The sequence below is a fragment of the Aulonocara stuartgranti genome, assembly GCF_965226115.1.
Source record: "Aulonocara stuartgranti genome assembly, chromosome: 11".
Classification (NCBI taxonomy): Eukaryota; Metazoa; Chordata; class Actinopteri; order Cichliformes; family Cichlidae; genus Aulonocara; species Aulonocara stuartgranti.
In genome coordinates, this window is record NC_138947.1 from 10,609,776 (window position 1) to 10,626,006 (window position 16,231).

Genomic DNA, 16,231 nt, shown 5'->3' on the forward strand with positions numbered 1-16,231 from the left:
CACAGTGGAAGACCGCAACATGTAAGAGCTCACAGTCCCAAATCATAACCATGAATCACTTTAAATTCCCGTGCATGGGCCTGTATCATAAAGGAGGAATATTAGGTAGAACTGCTCTTTTGTTGCTTTGTTGTAAGGTAACATTTGATATTTGCAGGACTTTGTTGGTAACCCTCCCAAAAAAACCCCATTGTTCATCTAGTTGATACAAGCTTACCACAAGATTATATGCAATTAGCTTTTATTGCCACCTTATCGTGATCCATCTTGTCTTATTGCCCTTTCTGAGACAACCATGCAAATCAGAATCTGTAATAAACTGAATTCTGTTTATGTCTAGAACTGCATTACAGCCTCATTGCGCCCCCAAGTGGTGGACGTAGTGTATTAAAATCTCCAAAATGCGTCAGACACTGCAATCAGGAAACAATGCTGTTTATTACAAGGTTATATACAAAATTAAACCAATAAACAACAAACCCAGATAGTTTAAATTGGATTTATCACATTCATTTATAAAAAAAAACAAACAAACAAACATGCAAACAGAGCACAAAGCAGATTGTATGTGAAGGGTAAAGTCCACTCACGTTTTTGTTTTGTTTTTTTGCATCAAGTGATTCATGCACAGGCATAAACCCCCTCTGTAGGGGACGCAGCCAGCTGAGCTTACAAACTTGTCAGGTGAAATAAGCGACCTTGAATGGGACCAATTAACAAGAACACATAATAACACACACAGGTTAACCGTTCATAACAAACAGCAACATGTTTACTATATTTTGGATTTGTTGTCCGGTGAGTCTGTTGGCCCATTGTGGGACTCACAAGCTGTCATGTCAGCATAGCTACACACTGACTGATCTAATGTCTGTGCACAAATAGTATAGGTTTAAAAAAAGAAAAACAAAAAGAAACAGTTATGGTTAAAGCAACAAATATTAAATACTTTGGAAGTGAGAAAAGAGTAAACATATTTGTTAATAGCATATAAAACAAAGAAAAATTCAAGCATTGGGGGCTACAACTTAAAATTACAATTCCTCTGTCGACATAGATATGGTCTTGGTAATTTAAGAGAGTAGCACCAGAAAAATTACCTGAATAAACACTTTTGTGTTACAGCACTTGTTAAAATAGCATTTGTGTGTATGTATATTGAATGTAGTGCTGACAAATGAACTGATTAAGCTCTATAAAAAAGATGTTTTATAGGTTTTAAACCACAAACAAGGCACAATCAGTCAGCCTGTGGGAATTTCAGCAGGTTCAGATACCATTGACCAAGTTAGCTTTTTCCTCCTTCTGTTTTTCCACAGCTTGGCCCATAGCCTCCAGAAACCTCTCAAGCGTTACTGTTGGTGTCTGCAAGACAACAAACCATTTTAAAAAGCCCATGTGAATCGTATGTTTGTCAGGAGAAAACAATCAAATACCTACCTTTACAAAGAGTGCATGGGCTATAAATGGTAACTTCCTGAGTGCTCTTCCGCTCAAACCTTTGCTTTTTCTGAAAAGAAAAAGAAAAAACTGAGCATTGGCCTCCATCTCTTTTCGCTTCCCACACTCTGATTTAGATGCTGCTTATTGGAGTGTGCACTTACATAGCAATGTTCCTCAGGTTTAGACTGTGTTCGGACACCTCACTCTTTGCAAAGCCCATCGTCTCGAGCTCAAACATGGTAAACAGTTGCTGCCGGGGGTAGATGATCTGGCACTGTGTACATCCGAGATCACAACTCAGAGACGTGTCGGAAAACAAAATTGCATTTTATTTACATAAGCTGAATTTTAAAAGTGCCTCTTGTGATTTTTCTGTCAAGAAATTTCTGCAAAAAACCTAAATACAGGAAGAATGTCCTGTGTGAGAAAACTGAGAATTAATGTTAATTTAACAGCTAGTCACTGGCCCGTACAGACCTTTGCACATCTGTAGTCCTTTGCCGCACTGCGATTACAAAGCATACGTGACTTTGGGATGTTTTTAGCTCAAATTTTTAATTTACACTTGGTGGTCTGTTCAGATTGGATCACGTTCACAAAATAAACAAACCGCTCTGGAGTTCCTTTGGAGACCACCTCCTCCAAAGGTTCTCGTGGGGTTGTTTTGTTTTGCACCTGGATGCACTTATTTGCATCCAAATATGTCACATTTGACCTCTGACCTTACTTTTACATTTCACATCTTTCAAGTTGACCCCATTTCAAGAGAATGAGCTGCCTAGTTAGATGTGTACTGTAGTAAAATATCATATTATACAACATCATAACAAGCCCAAGTTACAAATCAGTACCGCTTCGCTTTCCTTAAATATGCTTAAATTGTATTTTGCACCGTGACTTTTTTTTTTTTTAATTGTTCTATCAATATTTTGTTGGAATAAACTGCTATATGTACATTATGTAGCCCTTTTATCAAGAGCAGTTTACAGTGTCTTCATTCAGTTACACAAACACTCATACAGAGATTGCAAGGTACAATGCCTGGCACTGGACAGCATGGTGTGCACTGCACCAGATGGCTGCCATACGTATGTAACATTTCAGGAAACTGACATTCGTTTCCTACTGGCAAAGTGCTCTTTTTGGTCAGGTGGTTACTACACAATATGGTGACATCATAATATCTATTATAGACCTGTATGCCAAGTTTGGTTGCCCACCTCGTGACCGTGTAGTTGCAATTTTAGATGGAAAAACATTTAAGTCAGATGTGTTTCACTTTAGAAGTGGAAATAAACTGCTGCCAGATTACTGGATTACCTTCATCAGCTCCTCCAGGCAGGAGAGGTAGATGTTGTAAATGCCTTTTTCAGATGGCGGTCCGATGTACTGCTTGATATCAGCTCTGTCTACAAAGGCCAAGTCGATTTTTTCTGTCACATTGGAGGTCGTCAAGATCACTACATTGGAATGTCTGAAATATCAGCCCAATAGCCAACACAGAACAACTTGTTTAAAGTAGGACATAATAAGTAAATAATCCATCCATCTACTTTCTGTCACTCCAAGTTTGGGTCAGTAGCAGTTTTAGCAGAGAAACTCAGACTTCAGTCTCCACAGCCACCCTAAAAGGTTACGTCTCATGGAAATGTTATGTTCCAAGTCAGCCAAGAGACATATTGTCTTCAAGTATGCCCCGGTTCTGCCTCAGAGCCTCCTGTTTAGATGCCCAAACCATATCAGCTGCTCTTTTCAATGTAGAGGTGTAGCAGCTCAGCTCTGGGCTCCTCCTCTGTCTTAAAGGGAGAACCAAGATACCCTACAGAGGAGGCTCATTTCCACCACTTCTCTCTGCAATTCCAATCTTTTGGTCTCTACTGAAAGCTTTTAACCATGTGTTAAACAACAGCTTCATTTTCACACTGCTCTCTCTCCACTACAACAGACTAGTACAGAGTCGATCTCTAATTTAAAACAAATAAAATCACTAAGAAAGGTTTGCATTCTGACCGTTTGATCTGGTCCAGCTGCGTGAGGACCGAGTTGACCACACGAATGGCATCAGAAGGCTCTGTTCCTGCCTGGCAGGCATTTCTTGCTGCTGTCAAACTCTCCACCTGTTCACAAAAGAGAAACCGTTTCAATCACACTTCAACATAACAAAGTACAACCAGTTGGCAAGAAGTTCTCCTGTCTTAGAGAAACATAAAAGACACAGAAGCAAATCAAAATGAAATAAATACACTTCATTTTACCTCATCAATCAGAACAAACACAAGAGCGTCTTTGTCATCAATCAGCTGTTGGATCTTTTGAAACATCTTTGTGACCAGCTTGCCACTCTGTGAAAAATAGGCATAATTAGCTACAGGAGACAATACAAGTAACAAAAACATTAAAAGAAAAAGAAAAAAAGACCCAGGTGTACCTCTGAGAACCACTTTGAGAACAAACTGTGGCTGTTTATCTCAACAAATTGGCCATATAAATACCTGCAGGGGAGAAAAAAAAAAGGTGTATTTGGAAATGAAAAGTGCTGGTGTAGTCATAGCTGGAGCGGTTTCACTAGAATGAGGACGATCTTACCGACTTGACAGTCTGATTGACAGTTTCTGGGCGAGAGCTTTGCACAGTGATGTTTTCCCTGTGCCTGGAGGTCCTGAATGTGGGCAAACAAAGAGAGACAGTCATTACTCTTTGTTCCAATGTAATAACAATCACTGTAGAAATTCCCTTCTTAAATATTTACCATGAAGCAGAACAACACGATTCCATGAAATCAGGTTGCTGTCAACATTTTTGTCTGAGAAATAAATTGTTGTTGTGACATAATCCAGGAGCTAGAGAAAAGGGGAAATAAGGTAAAGTTAAGAAGCATTAGGTTACACATCAGGCTATTTGATCATTTTTCCTAATTCCTAAACAGCTGTAATTTATTTTACCTGAGTTTTGACTCCAGTTTCATAAACCAGACTTTCCCAAATCCCATGAAATTCAGCTGTTAAAAAGAAAAAAGCAACTTAACATGTATAATAGAACAGAAAATGCTTATGAGCTGCAAGAAAAAAAATATCATCCTCAGTAGCACAACATGCTCACCAAGCTTTACACCCACAGATCTCGAATGCTAAACCAAGATTATTTTATTTTTATCCCATAAAAAGAAGAAATAAAAAGCAGATGCTCCACCAGCAACATGGCAGCAGGATCTTGAGGCCTGTTTGACAGAAACATGTAGCCTGTACATTTGTAACAAGAACATCATAATGTAAAATACTGATACATTTGCAAAGTAGGTTTTGGTCATGCTGGATTCAAACACACAAATGAAATCCCAATTTTGATACTAGCAAAAAGTAAAGAAACGTTTAAATAAGCGCTAGATTTTCACAATTCTTTCTGCTGTATAATACTCATTCCTACTCTTAATATGATCCATAAACATTTCAGCACAGACCTTGTACCATGAAGATACAAAAATGTCATTTAAAAAGATTTTGGTTAAAATATGTCAGTTTGTAACTCAATGCAGGAAGATTGCAGGGTCACATGGATCCAATATCTTCTCCCCCTCCTTTTTTAAAGCTGCGTTGGAGACGTATCGTGACCATCAATCATTGCTCTCCAGTCCTTTACTGCCTGTTAAATGAGATGTTTTTTCTGAGAACCTCCTGATGATAGATGTTGCTGGAACATACCCAAACGACCATTTCCATCCTACATACATCCTATATTATACTATTATCCTCCACTATACGCAGATGGCGTCACATTGACTGTCCAAATATCTAATAAAAAAAACAAGATGGTCCACAGAACAATGAAAAGAAGATCCAGCATCTGGTGATACAGTCCTCTAAAAACAACCTTGACCTTAATGTTAAAGAGACCAAAGAAATGATGTCTATATTGCTGAGGACTTGATTTGGTCTCTTTATCTCCCGTCTGATAAAGAAGGCCTAGTGTCGCCACCACTTCATGAGGTGGCTGAAAAGGGCCCATTTGTCACAAAACAAGTTTCTCCACTTCTCCAGCTTCACCACTGTACAAATATTATAGCATTATTTTCCATGTTCCCATCTTACAGTTTGGTACAGCAACTCTGCCTTGGCTGACGAAAGGGCACTGCAGAGGAAAGTCACAGCAGCTGAGCGTACTGTTAGCAATCAGCTACCTGTTATTAGAGATATCTACCAAAAAACACTGACACCAAGTGTTTTTGAAATGCCACCAAGGCTCATTTTTTCCTTTCTCCACCCCAGGACAGTAAATTTCTCATGTCTCTATAACAATATGTTGCAAAGTCCTTTATGAATGACTTATTAAATGCATAGTCATACACTGTTTTGCACACAATCACTAGACCAGAAACTGTCACACACTGCCAACAACAACAACAACAACTGCAACCTACCTATAAGAGACAATTTATTGCACTGGTTTTGCTTTAATGACAGTAAAGCGAATTAAACTGAACGCAGTGTTACCTGCAGGCAGCAACCAGTGGTTTGCTGCTGAAAGCTCCTCATCCTCCTCCAAAGTGAGCATGCTAGGTCCATCTTCGCTCAGTGTGAAGATGTGAAAAGAGACACAGCAGTTCTTCAAATCAAGGGGCTGAAAGGGAGAATAAAAATTAATAAGTATAAAGCTTTACTAATACAATGATACTGCAGAGCTTTCATCCCCAAAACAAACTGAAATAACAGACCTGTGTAACTATTTCTTCTAGATCAGCTATAACCACAGATGCCACATGCTTCTGAAGGAAGTCATCGTCAAACTCTGTCCATGCGTAGTTTCCAAACACCATGCTGTGACAGTTCAGTAAACTCTGAACATGCATTTTCACCTCAGACCGTTTAGCTGTGCTGAAATATGAAAGACAAATCACAAATCACAAGAAGGCATGCGTGTATATATCTAGCTTCTGGCTGGTACTATGACAATACCATTGCTGATTTGTTTTAAACAAACGTTATCATCAGACATGACTTGAAACATATTTAAATCTTTGGTGGAAAAAAATGAGTCATTTGAGTTCAAAGGGTCAAAGTAAACTAAAGGAGGCATTTTAGCTTTTCATGTCCTTTATCACCTGTGTATTAATAATAACTTCACTGTTTACACTAGGATTAAACTACCCACCTGTCAGATTTAACGTGAACTTCCACATGGATTTTTGGTGTGAGGTTTCCCGTCTCCATCCTGTCATCCTCCATTGCCGAAGAACTGTGAACACCAGAGCAATAACTGCGGCTTTAACAACAGCAAGTCTCAGAGAGCTTCTGTATTTTATTAAGTACTGAACCAAAACTCATCACTACATCGCGTTAGCAAGCTAGCTAACCCGGGTAAGGCTGTAAACGTGAGCTAGCTAACCCAGCTGCCTCATTTGAACAAAATAACCTGCTGAGGTGACAAAACAAAACCCAAACCTTAAAACATTAGCGTCGTCAAACTGTTTAGTCGTATCAATCAAACATCTGGTGTATTTTTACTATCAACCGTGTGCTGCCGATATTTATGAGTCGAATTCCGCGCGTTTTGTTTAAACCGGAAATACGACAGTAGTTTTTGTAGCGTCACATCTGCCCACCGTCTCTCTTGTTTTTTTTTTTGATACAGCTTGTAAACTCACTGTCTGACCCATACTCCGGAACAGTAGGAGGCGGTAATGCTGCTTTACGTTGGTTGCCAACCGCCGTTAAACACAAAGAAGAAGAAGAAGAAGACCGTCTCTCTCACAGCTAGGCTAACGCTAGCGACCAGTGTTAATTGGAATAAATTTACGACTTTGAGAATTTGAACAGAAACATGGGGAAAAAACATAAGAAGCATAAACCGGAATGGAGAACAGTTGACGGTACATTAGAGCACATTTTATTTGCACACCGAGCGCTCACTGCAGCGTCGCTTTTGTTCTAGCTAGCATTATGTTAGCTAGCATTAAAACTGACAGAGTTTAGTTTATGTATAGTAGCTCCATTCATTCATTCATTCATTCATCTACTGGTGGAATTATGTATAGCTAAAATCTCGCATTAATCACTTTGCTGCATTACGTTGTATACTATGTTCTTATTGTTGTTTGTTTTACGTTATAAATTATTATAAAACACTTCTAAAAATTACAAACTGTATTTGGGTTGTAAGTAGGAAAAAAATACATACATACATAAAAAATAAACAAAGAGATTATTATGCCTTATATTTTATATAAACCAGAGAGCTTATTATGCCTTTTTTTTATATAATAACCAGTTTGGCGTGTAAAGTCCTTCGTTTTTTTAAAAGAAAATCTGCATGTTAATGTCAACTTCTTTCATACTGCCCTTCTACTTTGTCACTGCTATTGCCTGACACAATACCTTTACCAATTCTTCGTTTTGGTTGTAGACTATGAGGACAAAGCTCTTGAGAAGCCTCTGAAGCTTGTGCTCAAAGTTGGAGGAAGCGAAGTGACTGAACTCTCTGGGTCCGGCCATGACTCCAGCTACTACGATGACAGATCAGACCACGAGCGAGAACGTCACAAAGAAAAGAAGAAAAAGAAGAAGAAAAAATCTGAAAAGGATAAAGACAAATATGTAGATGATGAGGAGAGAAGGCGAAGAAAGGTTAGGTAGCTGAATTTCGTTCTTCTGCGTGACTAATGCACCATTTACTACTTTTAAGTTGTTTGTTTTTTAATTGGCTTTCATTTCATTGGGGTGGCTGTAGCTCAGGAGGTAGAGCAGGTCATCTACTGATCGGAAGGTTGGTGGTTTGATCTCTGGCTGCTCCAGTCTGCATGCCATATATCTTTGGGCAAGATAATGATACTGATGCTCTCTGATGCATCCATTGACGTATGAATGTTTTTGATCGGTAGATTGCACTTAAGTGTCAAAGACAGTGCTTGTGTGAATGAGGCTTCTTGTATAAAGCGTTTTGGGTGCTCTGGGAGAGTAGAAAAGTGCTATATAACAATCAGTCCATTTACTATTTACCATTTCACAGGAGGAGAAAAGGAAGAAGAGGGAGCGGGAGCAGAGTGAATCAGAGGCGGCAGCAGTGACTGTTGCTAGTAGTAGTAGTGGTGGTGCTGGTGCTGGACCTGTTGAACCATTCACACTGTCAAAAAGTATTGGATTGGAGGTGATAAAACTTAAATCTTAAGATTGTGACCAATAAATTATTATGGTTATTTTTGACAAGTTGTTTACATTCTGTGTGTCTCTACAGCCAGAAGAGAAAAAGAAGAAGAAAGAACGGTTTGAAATAGAGCCCGAAGGGGAGGAGTTTCACCCCACTGTGAAGGTGGACGTAGAACAACCAGGAGACAGGCCAGTCAGAGCGTGCCGGACACAGCAAGGCAAGACTACCTGTCTATAAGCGCATACAGTTTTTACAAGCATTTTATATTTGGGCAAAAATTTACTTGTAAGTTTATGTTTGCCCGATTTAGAGAATGAGTCCACACCACGGCAACAGCTGCTAGAACACTTTCTGAGGCAGCTGCAGAGGTAAGAACAGTGTTGTCTGTTTACAGCAAAATCTTCCAAATGCAGGCACCGCAGATACCTTCATTGCATTTGATCCCCTCAAATGAAAGCTGAGTCTACACATTATGTCCATGTCCATTATGTAACTATAACTAGAAAATGTTTCGGTAAACAGGTTAAAAAAAACAGAACTTGTGTCAGTGTCCAAATATATGTGGCCCTAACTGTACATATTACGATGAGCGCAGTCCACAGTAGTTCTGTTTCCTTTTTTATACCAGTAGGTTAAAAATGTCAGTTTTGCATGTGTCTTTTCCCACAGTCCACTTGGCAGATTAGCATGAGCTTAGATAAACACATATATTCTCTTAGAGAGGGAGGTTCGCATTACTTTCCTGCTAATAATGTTCTAAAAATAGAGCATTTTGCATTTGCTGTTCTGTCGTGGAACACCAGCATGCTACATTTTGAACATGGCCAATAAATATCGCTCCTTTGACATGCTTTCAAACATTAACCTAGCAGATAATGAATTATTATTCTTTTGAAGAACTGAGGGGAAGCCCTGTTTGTTTATCACAGATTACAAAATGTGGCATGTGAATAAGGCTACATTATGAAATTCTTTGTTTGATAAAAGCACAGCAAGATCCATTAATAATGACCATTTTGACCTGAAAGATAACATTCTTGATCAGATCAGAACACTGGACACGTCTAAACAAGTCTAAAAGCTGGTGCTTTCAATAACATTGATGGTGTGTCTCTCATCTTTCCAGGAAAGATCCCCATGGGTTCTTTGCATCTCCAGTAACAGATGCAATCGCTCCTGGTTACTCAATGATCATCAAACATCCTATGGACTTCAGCACCATGAAAGACAAGAATAGAAACAATGACTATAAAACAGTAACAGAATTTAAGGTGAGGGTGCCTTTAACATCTAATTGTGAATTAGATTTTCTTCCCAGCTTAAAGATGTTGGGCATTAAACCTGCAGCCTTCATAGTTGACTGAACACTTTTTGTTCCTCAGGCTGATTTTAAACTGATGTGTGATAATGCCATGGTATACAACCGACCAGAGACTGTCTACTACAAGGCTGCAAAGAAATTGCTTCACACAGGATTCAAGATGATGAGCAAGGTAACACGGTCAAGCAAACCAAAGGCAAAAACACTTTATTCATTTGTTATAACAACAGTGTATGATTGTTGTTGATGTGTACATTATATTGTTGTTTTATAAAGATAAAACAGCACAGCAACAGAGATCACAAAGGAAGTTATTAGCAGTCAAATCATGTTCCATACACAGTTATGGAATATATTCAAAGTGCTGATATTTTTAGTAGCAGAGTTGTACGACTCTCACATACAAATAAAACTGATTTGGGTGTTGCAATCCAACGAATCACTCCGAAGATATACAGTGGGGCAAAAAAGTATTTAGTCAGCCACCGATTGTGCAAGTTCCCCCACTTAAAATGATGACAGAGGTCAGTAATTTGCACCAGAGGTACACTTCAACTGTGAGAGACAGAATGTGAAGAAAAAAAATCCATGAATCCACATGGTAGGATTTGTAAAGAATTTATTCGTAAATCAGGGTGGAAAATAAGTATTTGGTCAATAACAAAAATACAACTCAATACTTTGTAACATAACCTTTGTTGGCAATAACAGAGGTCAAACGTTTACTATAGGTCTTTACCAGGTTTGCACACACAGTAGCTGGTATTTTGGCCCATTCCTCCATGCAGATCTTCTCGAGAGCAGTGATGTTTTGGGGCTATCGCCGAGCAACACGGACTTTCAACTCCCGCCACAGATTTTCTATGGGGTTGAGGTCTGGAGACTGGCTAGGCCACTCCAGGACTTTCAAATGCTTCTTACGGAGCCACTCCTTTGTTACCCGGGCGGTGTGTTTTGGATCATTGTCATGTTGGAAGACCCAGCCTCGTTTCATCTTCAAAGTTCTCACTGATGGAAGGAGGTTTTGGCTCAAAATCTCACGATACATGGCCCCATTCATTCTGTCCTTAACACGGATCAGTCGTCCTGTCCCCTTGGCAGAAAAACAGCCCCATAGCATGATGTTTCCACCCCCATGCTTCACAGTAGGTATGGTGTTCTTGGGATGCAACTCAGTATTCTTCTTCCTCCAAACACGACGAGTTGAGTTTATACCAAAAAGTTCTACTTTGGTTTCATCTGACCACATGACATTCTCCCAATCCTCTGCTGCATCATCCATGTGCTCTCTGGCAAACTTCAGACGGGCCTGGACATGCACTGGCTTCAGCAGCGGAACACGTCTGGCACTGCGGGATTTGATTCCCTGCCGTTGTAGTGTGTTACTGATGGTGACCTTTGTTACTTTGGTCCCAGCTCTCTGCAGGTCATTCACCAGGTCCCCCCGTGTGGTTCTGGGATCTTTGCTCACCGTTCTCATGATCATTTTGACCCCACGGGATGAGATCTTGCGTGGAGCCCCAGCTCGAGGGAGATTATCAGTGGTCTTGTATGTCTTCCATTTTCTGATGATTGCTCCCACAGTTGATTTTTTCACACCAAGCTGCTTGCCTATTGTAGATTCACTCTTCCCAGTCTGGTGCAGGTCTACAATACTTTTCCTGGTGTCCTTCGAAAGCTCTTTGGTCTTGGCCATGGCGGAGTTTGGAGTCTGACTGTTTGAGGCTGTGGACAGGTGTCTTTTATACAGATGATGAGTTCAAACAGGTGCCATTCATACAGGTAACGAGTGGGGGACAGAAAAGCTTCTTACAGAAGACGTTACAGGTCTGTGAGAGCCAGAGATTTTCCTTGTTTGAGGTGACCAAATACTTATTTTCCACCCTAATTTACGAATAAATTCTTTAAAAATCCTACCATGTGGATTCATGGATTTTTTTTTTCACATTCTGTCTCTCACAGTTGAAGTGTACCTCTGGTGCAAATTACTGACCTCTGTCATCATTTTAAGTGGGGGAACTTGCACAATCGGTGGCTGACTAAATACTTTTTTGCCCCACTGTACCATTAATTTAAACAATATTCAATCGACTGCAAATGTTGTTAACTAATGCTACTAGTAATGCAAACCTTGATGTTCTAAACCCAAAACTTGAGGATATACGTTTTTGCTTTGGTTAAAATATACAGTCACATGTTTATGGAATCGGTACAAATGCTTTACTACCAATATCATTGTTTATTATTGCTTTTCCATAAAAGTGGAATTTAAATATTGTGTCTTTTTTTTTTTTTTTTTCTTTCTACTCGTTGTCCAGGAACGGCTTTTGGCTCTGAAACGCAGCATGTCATTCATGCAGGACATGGATTTTACCCAGCAAGCAGCCATTTTGGGGGATGAAGACCTGACAGCTGACATTCCTCCTCCAGAGACAATCCACATTCCAATGGAATCTCCAAGGAAGCCCAGGAAGCAGCCAGCCAAGGACATGAAGGAAGTCATCAGGTATTCCCTGAACAGTGTCTACATTTCATGTCACCTTTACTTTTTTTGCGAACGTGTTCAGACTAACATATTCAGAGAAGACAGTGGGGAAGTGCTTGACACCGGATGCATTGTGAATCTTGTCACACAACACCTCGTCTGTATACTGATACTGTGTAACATTTCTGCCGTCTCAGTTACCTGTATGAACCAGAGGGAAACGCATGCAGCTTGACTGACAGCACAGCAGAGGAGCATGTTCTGGCGCTGGTTGAACATTCTGCAGATGAAGCTCACGACCGCATCAACAGATACATGCCAAACTCCAAGGTTTTACACTTTGAACACTTTTTATACAATCCAGTTGTATCCAATGTTTACACAAGTTATAGCTCTTTTTTATTATTAGAGCTGACAGCTTTTAAAGCGTTTAATTTACCCAGTGTTTTGCTTTTTCAGATGGGGTATTTGCGTAAGGAGTCTGACAGTTCTCTTTTGTATACTGTTGTAAATCAACTCGATCCTGATGCAGAAGGTTTGCTACCACTACACGGCCTTTTATATATCTACTAAAACCTTTTTATTTCTGCTATATCATTATAATATGTGATATCTCTGTAAGAACCCAGTTTGATTTATTGTTTTGCAGAGGAAGAGACCCATAAAGTGGATCTAAGTTCTCTGTCAAATAAGCTTCTGCCTGGGTTAACAACCCTGGGCTTCAAAGATGACAGGAGACACAAAGGTATGTGATAATATATATTTTCGTTGATTTACTTAATCTTAATTATTTTAAGTAGTTCGTGCTTTTTAACAAGTTTCTTTCTCTTTGTATAGTGACCTTTCTTAGCAGTGCCTACAACGTCCAGAGCCTCCAGAAGAACTCTGTTTTTGCAGACTTGTTACCTGATGAGATGGACATGCTCTATTCAGCCTATGGAGATGACACAGGGGTTCAGTGCGCTTTAAGGTAGGCGGTCATTTTTTTGATCGCACTGATAAATTATCCAGTTGTGGTAAGTTTTTCATTTTTGATCACCTGTTTTCACTACTTAAGTATACAGGAGTTTGTCAAGGGCTGCAGCGGTGTCACCAAGCATTGGGTTGACGGGCTCCTGGACAAGATGACCGCAGGCGATCACACAAAATCTGTCAATCAGATACGACAGGTATAGTCTCTTTTTTTTTCTTCTTCTTCTTCTTTTTCTTTTTTTGCTTGCTTAAAGAAAAGTTTAGTTCCTCTGCTGTGTTTACGAAGCTTCTTTATTTGTAACATTTCAGAAGAGAAATATAATGCTGAAACCTGACGAAACCAAGTCGAACATCTGTGACATGCAGGTACGCTGTGGCTCATGAAAGGAGATACTATAATATGTTTTGATTATTGTTTTTCTTGTTTCAACTGAAATGATTGACTAATTCAAGCTGGATATTTTCTGTTCAGATGGCAGATGGAGCTGGCCTGGGAGAGGGGAGTTCGGTGCTGGATTTCATGTCAATGAAGACTTATCCAGATATGTCTCTGGATATCACCATGCTTAACTCATTAGGTGATTGTTCTCTATCAACATGCTGTATATACATTCATATTTCTATATCAGTAATTCAGATACAATGACATTTAGATAAGAGAAGCCAGGTAAATGTGATGTTACCATAGGGGTAGGTAAATATTTGGAGTTGCTGGAATAAAGGGCATTATTTTCATGTAAACATGTTTACTATTTTTCAGCACATGCGGCAGCCACGTCTCCTTCATTGGCATAGAACAGAAATGCTGAATTTGCTGTTTCACTTTCTTTTCCACTGAATCTGTACTCAAAGTTTAGAGGAGCTTTCTGTGGGAAAAATGTATAATGTTCTGCTTAACAAAATTCAGCTAAATTGTGCAAGTTTTAGTTTAGTTTTTTATGGATATGCGCCCTTATTAAGGTCGCATGAAGTGCCCTTTAATTCCCGATAATGAAGCCATATTTTTTTTGTATATCAGGCAAAACGGTGAAAAAAGAGCCAGGTAATGAGGAGGGCCAGCAGCCTTTTGATGATGCTGATAAACTCCTGCAGGAGTTCCAAGAAGCGCAGGTGGATAGAGTTGGTTCCAGACCCTCATCCAACCTGTCCTCACTCTCTAATGCCTCCGAGAGGGACCAGCACCACTTAGGTATCTCCAGCAAATGCCTTCTTTTCCCTTTATTTTAATGATTATATGAAATGAGCTACTAGTGCCAGCAATACAACATAAGAACCATTTTTTCGTGCATCCATAGGGAGCCCATCTCATCTGGGTGTTGGGGACCAGTCTGAAATGGTTCATGATCCCTATGAGTTCCTGCAGTCTCCAGAGCCAGAGAACACATCCAACGGCTGACCACACACTGCCGCACTGTTATCCTGTTGCTAACCACTCTGGCTACTCTGTTATGGACTGTTGAATTGCCGTGACGAAAGCAGGAGCCTCAGACCTTTGTTAAAGACTGAACATAAGTGTACAGACTAGTGTGATTGTGTGTTTTTGTATGAGTTGCAGCACTTGAAAAATAAATGTTTGTGCCTGTGTTTGTGAATGTGTGCACTCAGTTATTAGACACAAATCTTTTACTTATTCTGATTATACACAGTGTTGTTAAAAAGCATTTGCCCTCTTTTTTTTGCATGTAAATGCAAAATGCAGTTTTTAAATGCTGTTTTCATTTATTAGGGTAAAGAGCAGAATTCATGGTTCCAGCAATTAATCGTCCAGCCCCAGACGATAATACTATCACCACTATGGACTGCTGGTGTGATGTATTTTTGTGAAATTAGATGTTTTACTGCAGATGTAACAGGAATCAAACCTTCCATAAAGTTCTGCTTTTATCTGTGGGTTTTAAGTGGTGGAAATGAAGTTTCTCTAAAGGGTGGCTGGCCTCTCCCTTAGAGATAGGGTGAGGATTTCGGCCATCCGGACGTCAGAGTAGAACCTCTACTCCTGCACATCGAAAGAAGCCAGTACAGGTGGTTCAGGCATCTGACAAGGATGCCTCCTGGGTGAGGTGTCCTGAGCATGTTCCACCAGGAGGAGGCCTGGTGCAGACCCAGGACACGCTGGTGAAATCATATTTCCTGGCTGGCCTGGAGAAGGTGGCTGGGGGGGAGGGAGGTTTGAGCTTCTTTGCTTAGGCCGCTGGCCCTGTGACTCAAATTCAAATTTTATTTGTCACACACACACAACCATACACAGTATGACATGGGGGTGAAATGCTTGTAGCTGTACAATGCCCGACCATTAAATGACAGAAGAAAAGTTTTACAATATTTACAATTTACAGTTTACTACAAAAATTTACAAATTAACTTAGGAATTTACAGTAAAGAATGTGCAGATAGCAGAAGAGATTATAAAGATAAGGATTATAAATGATAGGAATTATAGGATTATAGGAAATGTGTGGTGGTGACGTGTGTGAGAGTTCAGTCTTATAGTGACGTGTTTGGGAGAGTCCAGTCCTACACCTGGTTCAGGCCCCGAATAGCCTGGGGGAAAAAGCTCCTCATTCTCTCTGTTTTGGCCTTAAGGGAGCGGAAGCGCTTCCCAGACCTCAACAGTGAGAAGAGTCCATTGTTGGGATGGGAGAGGTCCATCATAATCTTCTTAGCTTGGGACTTGCACCGCTTGGTGTAGATAGACAGCAGGTCAGGGAGCTCTGATTGAATGATGCGTTCTGCCGAGCGCACCACCCTTTGCAGATCTCGTCTGTCCTGCTTGGTGCTGTTCCCAAACCAGGTGCAGATGTTTGCCGTCAGGACGCTCTCAATGGTGCAGGAGTAGAAGTTCTTGAGCACCTTCAGTGGCAGATGGAAGTCTC

General features: G+C 40.1%; 2 protein-coding genes across 3 annotated transcripts; one reads left to right on the top strand and one right to left on the bottom strand.

Annotated features, from left to right (window-relative positions):
- Positions 1 to 419: 419 nt before the first annotated feature.
- On the bottom strand, positions 420 to 7,173 carry trip13 (thyroid hormone receptor interactor 13). Of its 2 annotated transcripts, none has more exons than XM_082552210.1 (14): positions 7,082 to 7,173; positions 6,589 to 6,672; positions 6,152 to 6,311; positions 5,931 to 6,057; positions 4,386 to 4,441; positions 4,193 to 4,283; positions 4,030 to 4,102; positions 3,872 to 3,935; positions 3,699 to 3,785; positions 3,454 to 3,560; positions 2,764 to 2,917; positions 1,605 to 1,717; positions 1,441 to 1,510; positions 420 to 1,365 (listed from the first exon to the last, which is right to left on the bottom strand). In XM_082552210.1, the coding sequence occupies exons 2-14, from the start codon at positions 6,660 to 6,662 to the stop codon at positions 1,270 to 1,272; spliced, it is 1,272 nt and encodes a 423-aa protein (XP_082408336.1). In that variant the 5' UTR covers positions 6,663 to 6,672; positions 7,082 to 7,173; the 3' UTR covers positions 420 to 1,269. The 2 variants fall into 2 exon arrangements, with proteins under 2 accessions (XP_082408336.1, XP_082408335.1); XM_082552209.1 differs by lacking the exon at positions 7,082 to 7,173 and adding an exon at positions 6,879 to 7,055.
- Positions 7,174 to 7,192: 19 nt separating this feature from the next.
- On the top strand, positions 7,193 to 14,950 carry brd9 (bromodomain containing 9). Its single transcript, XM_082552208.1, has 17 exons — positions 7,193 to 7,306; positions 7,840 to 8,060; positions 8,443 to 8,580; positions 8,668 to 8,797; positions 8,891 to 8,948; positions 9,707 to 9,851; positions 9,963 to 10,073; positions 12,220 to 12,407; positions 12,584 to 12,716; positions 12,846 to 12,921; positions 13,036 to 13,131; positions 13,224 to 13,356; positions 13,444 to 13,555; positions 13,668 to 13,724; positions 13,831 to 13,936; positions 14,377 to 14,547; positions 14,654 to 14,950. The coding sequence occupies exons 1-17, from the start codon at positions 7,258 to 7,260 to the stop codon at positions 14,752 to 14,754; spliced, it is 2,025 nt and encodes a 674-aa protein (XP_082408334.1). The 5' UTR covers positions 7,193 to 7,257; the 3' UTR covers positions 14,755 to 14,950.
- Positions 14,951 to 16,231: the final 1,281 nt, after the last annotated feature.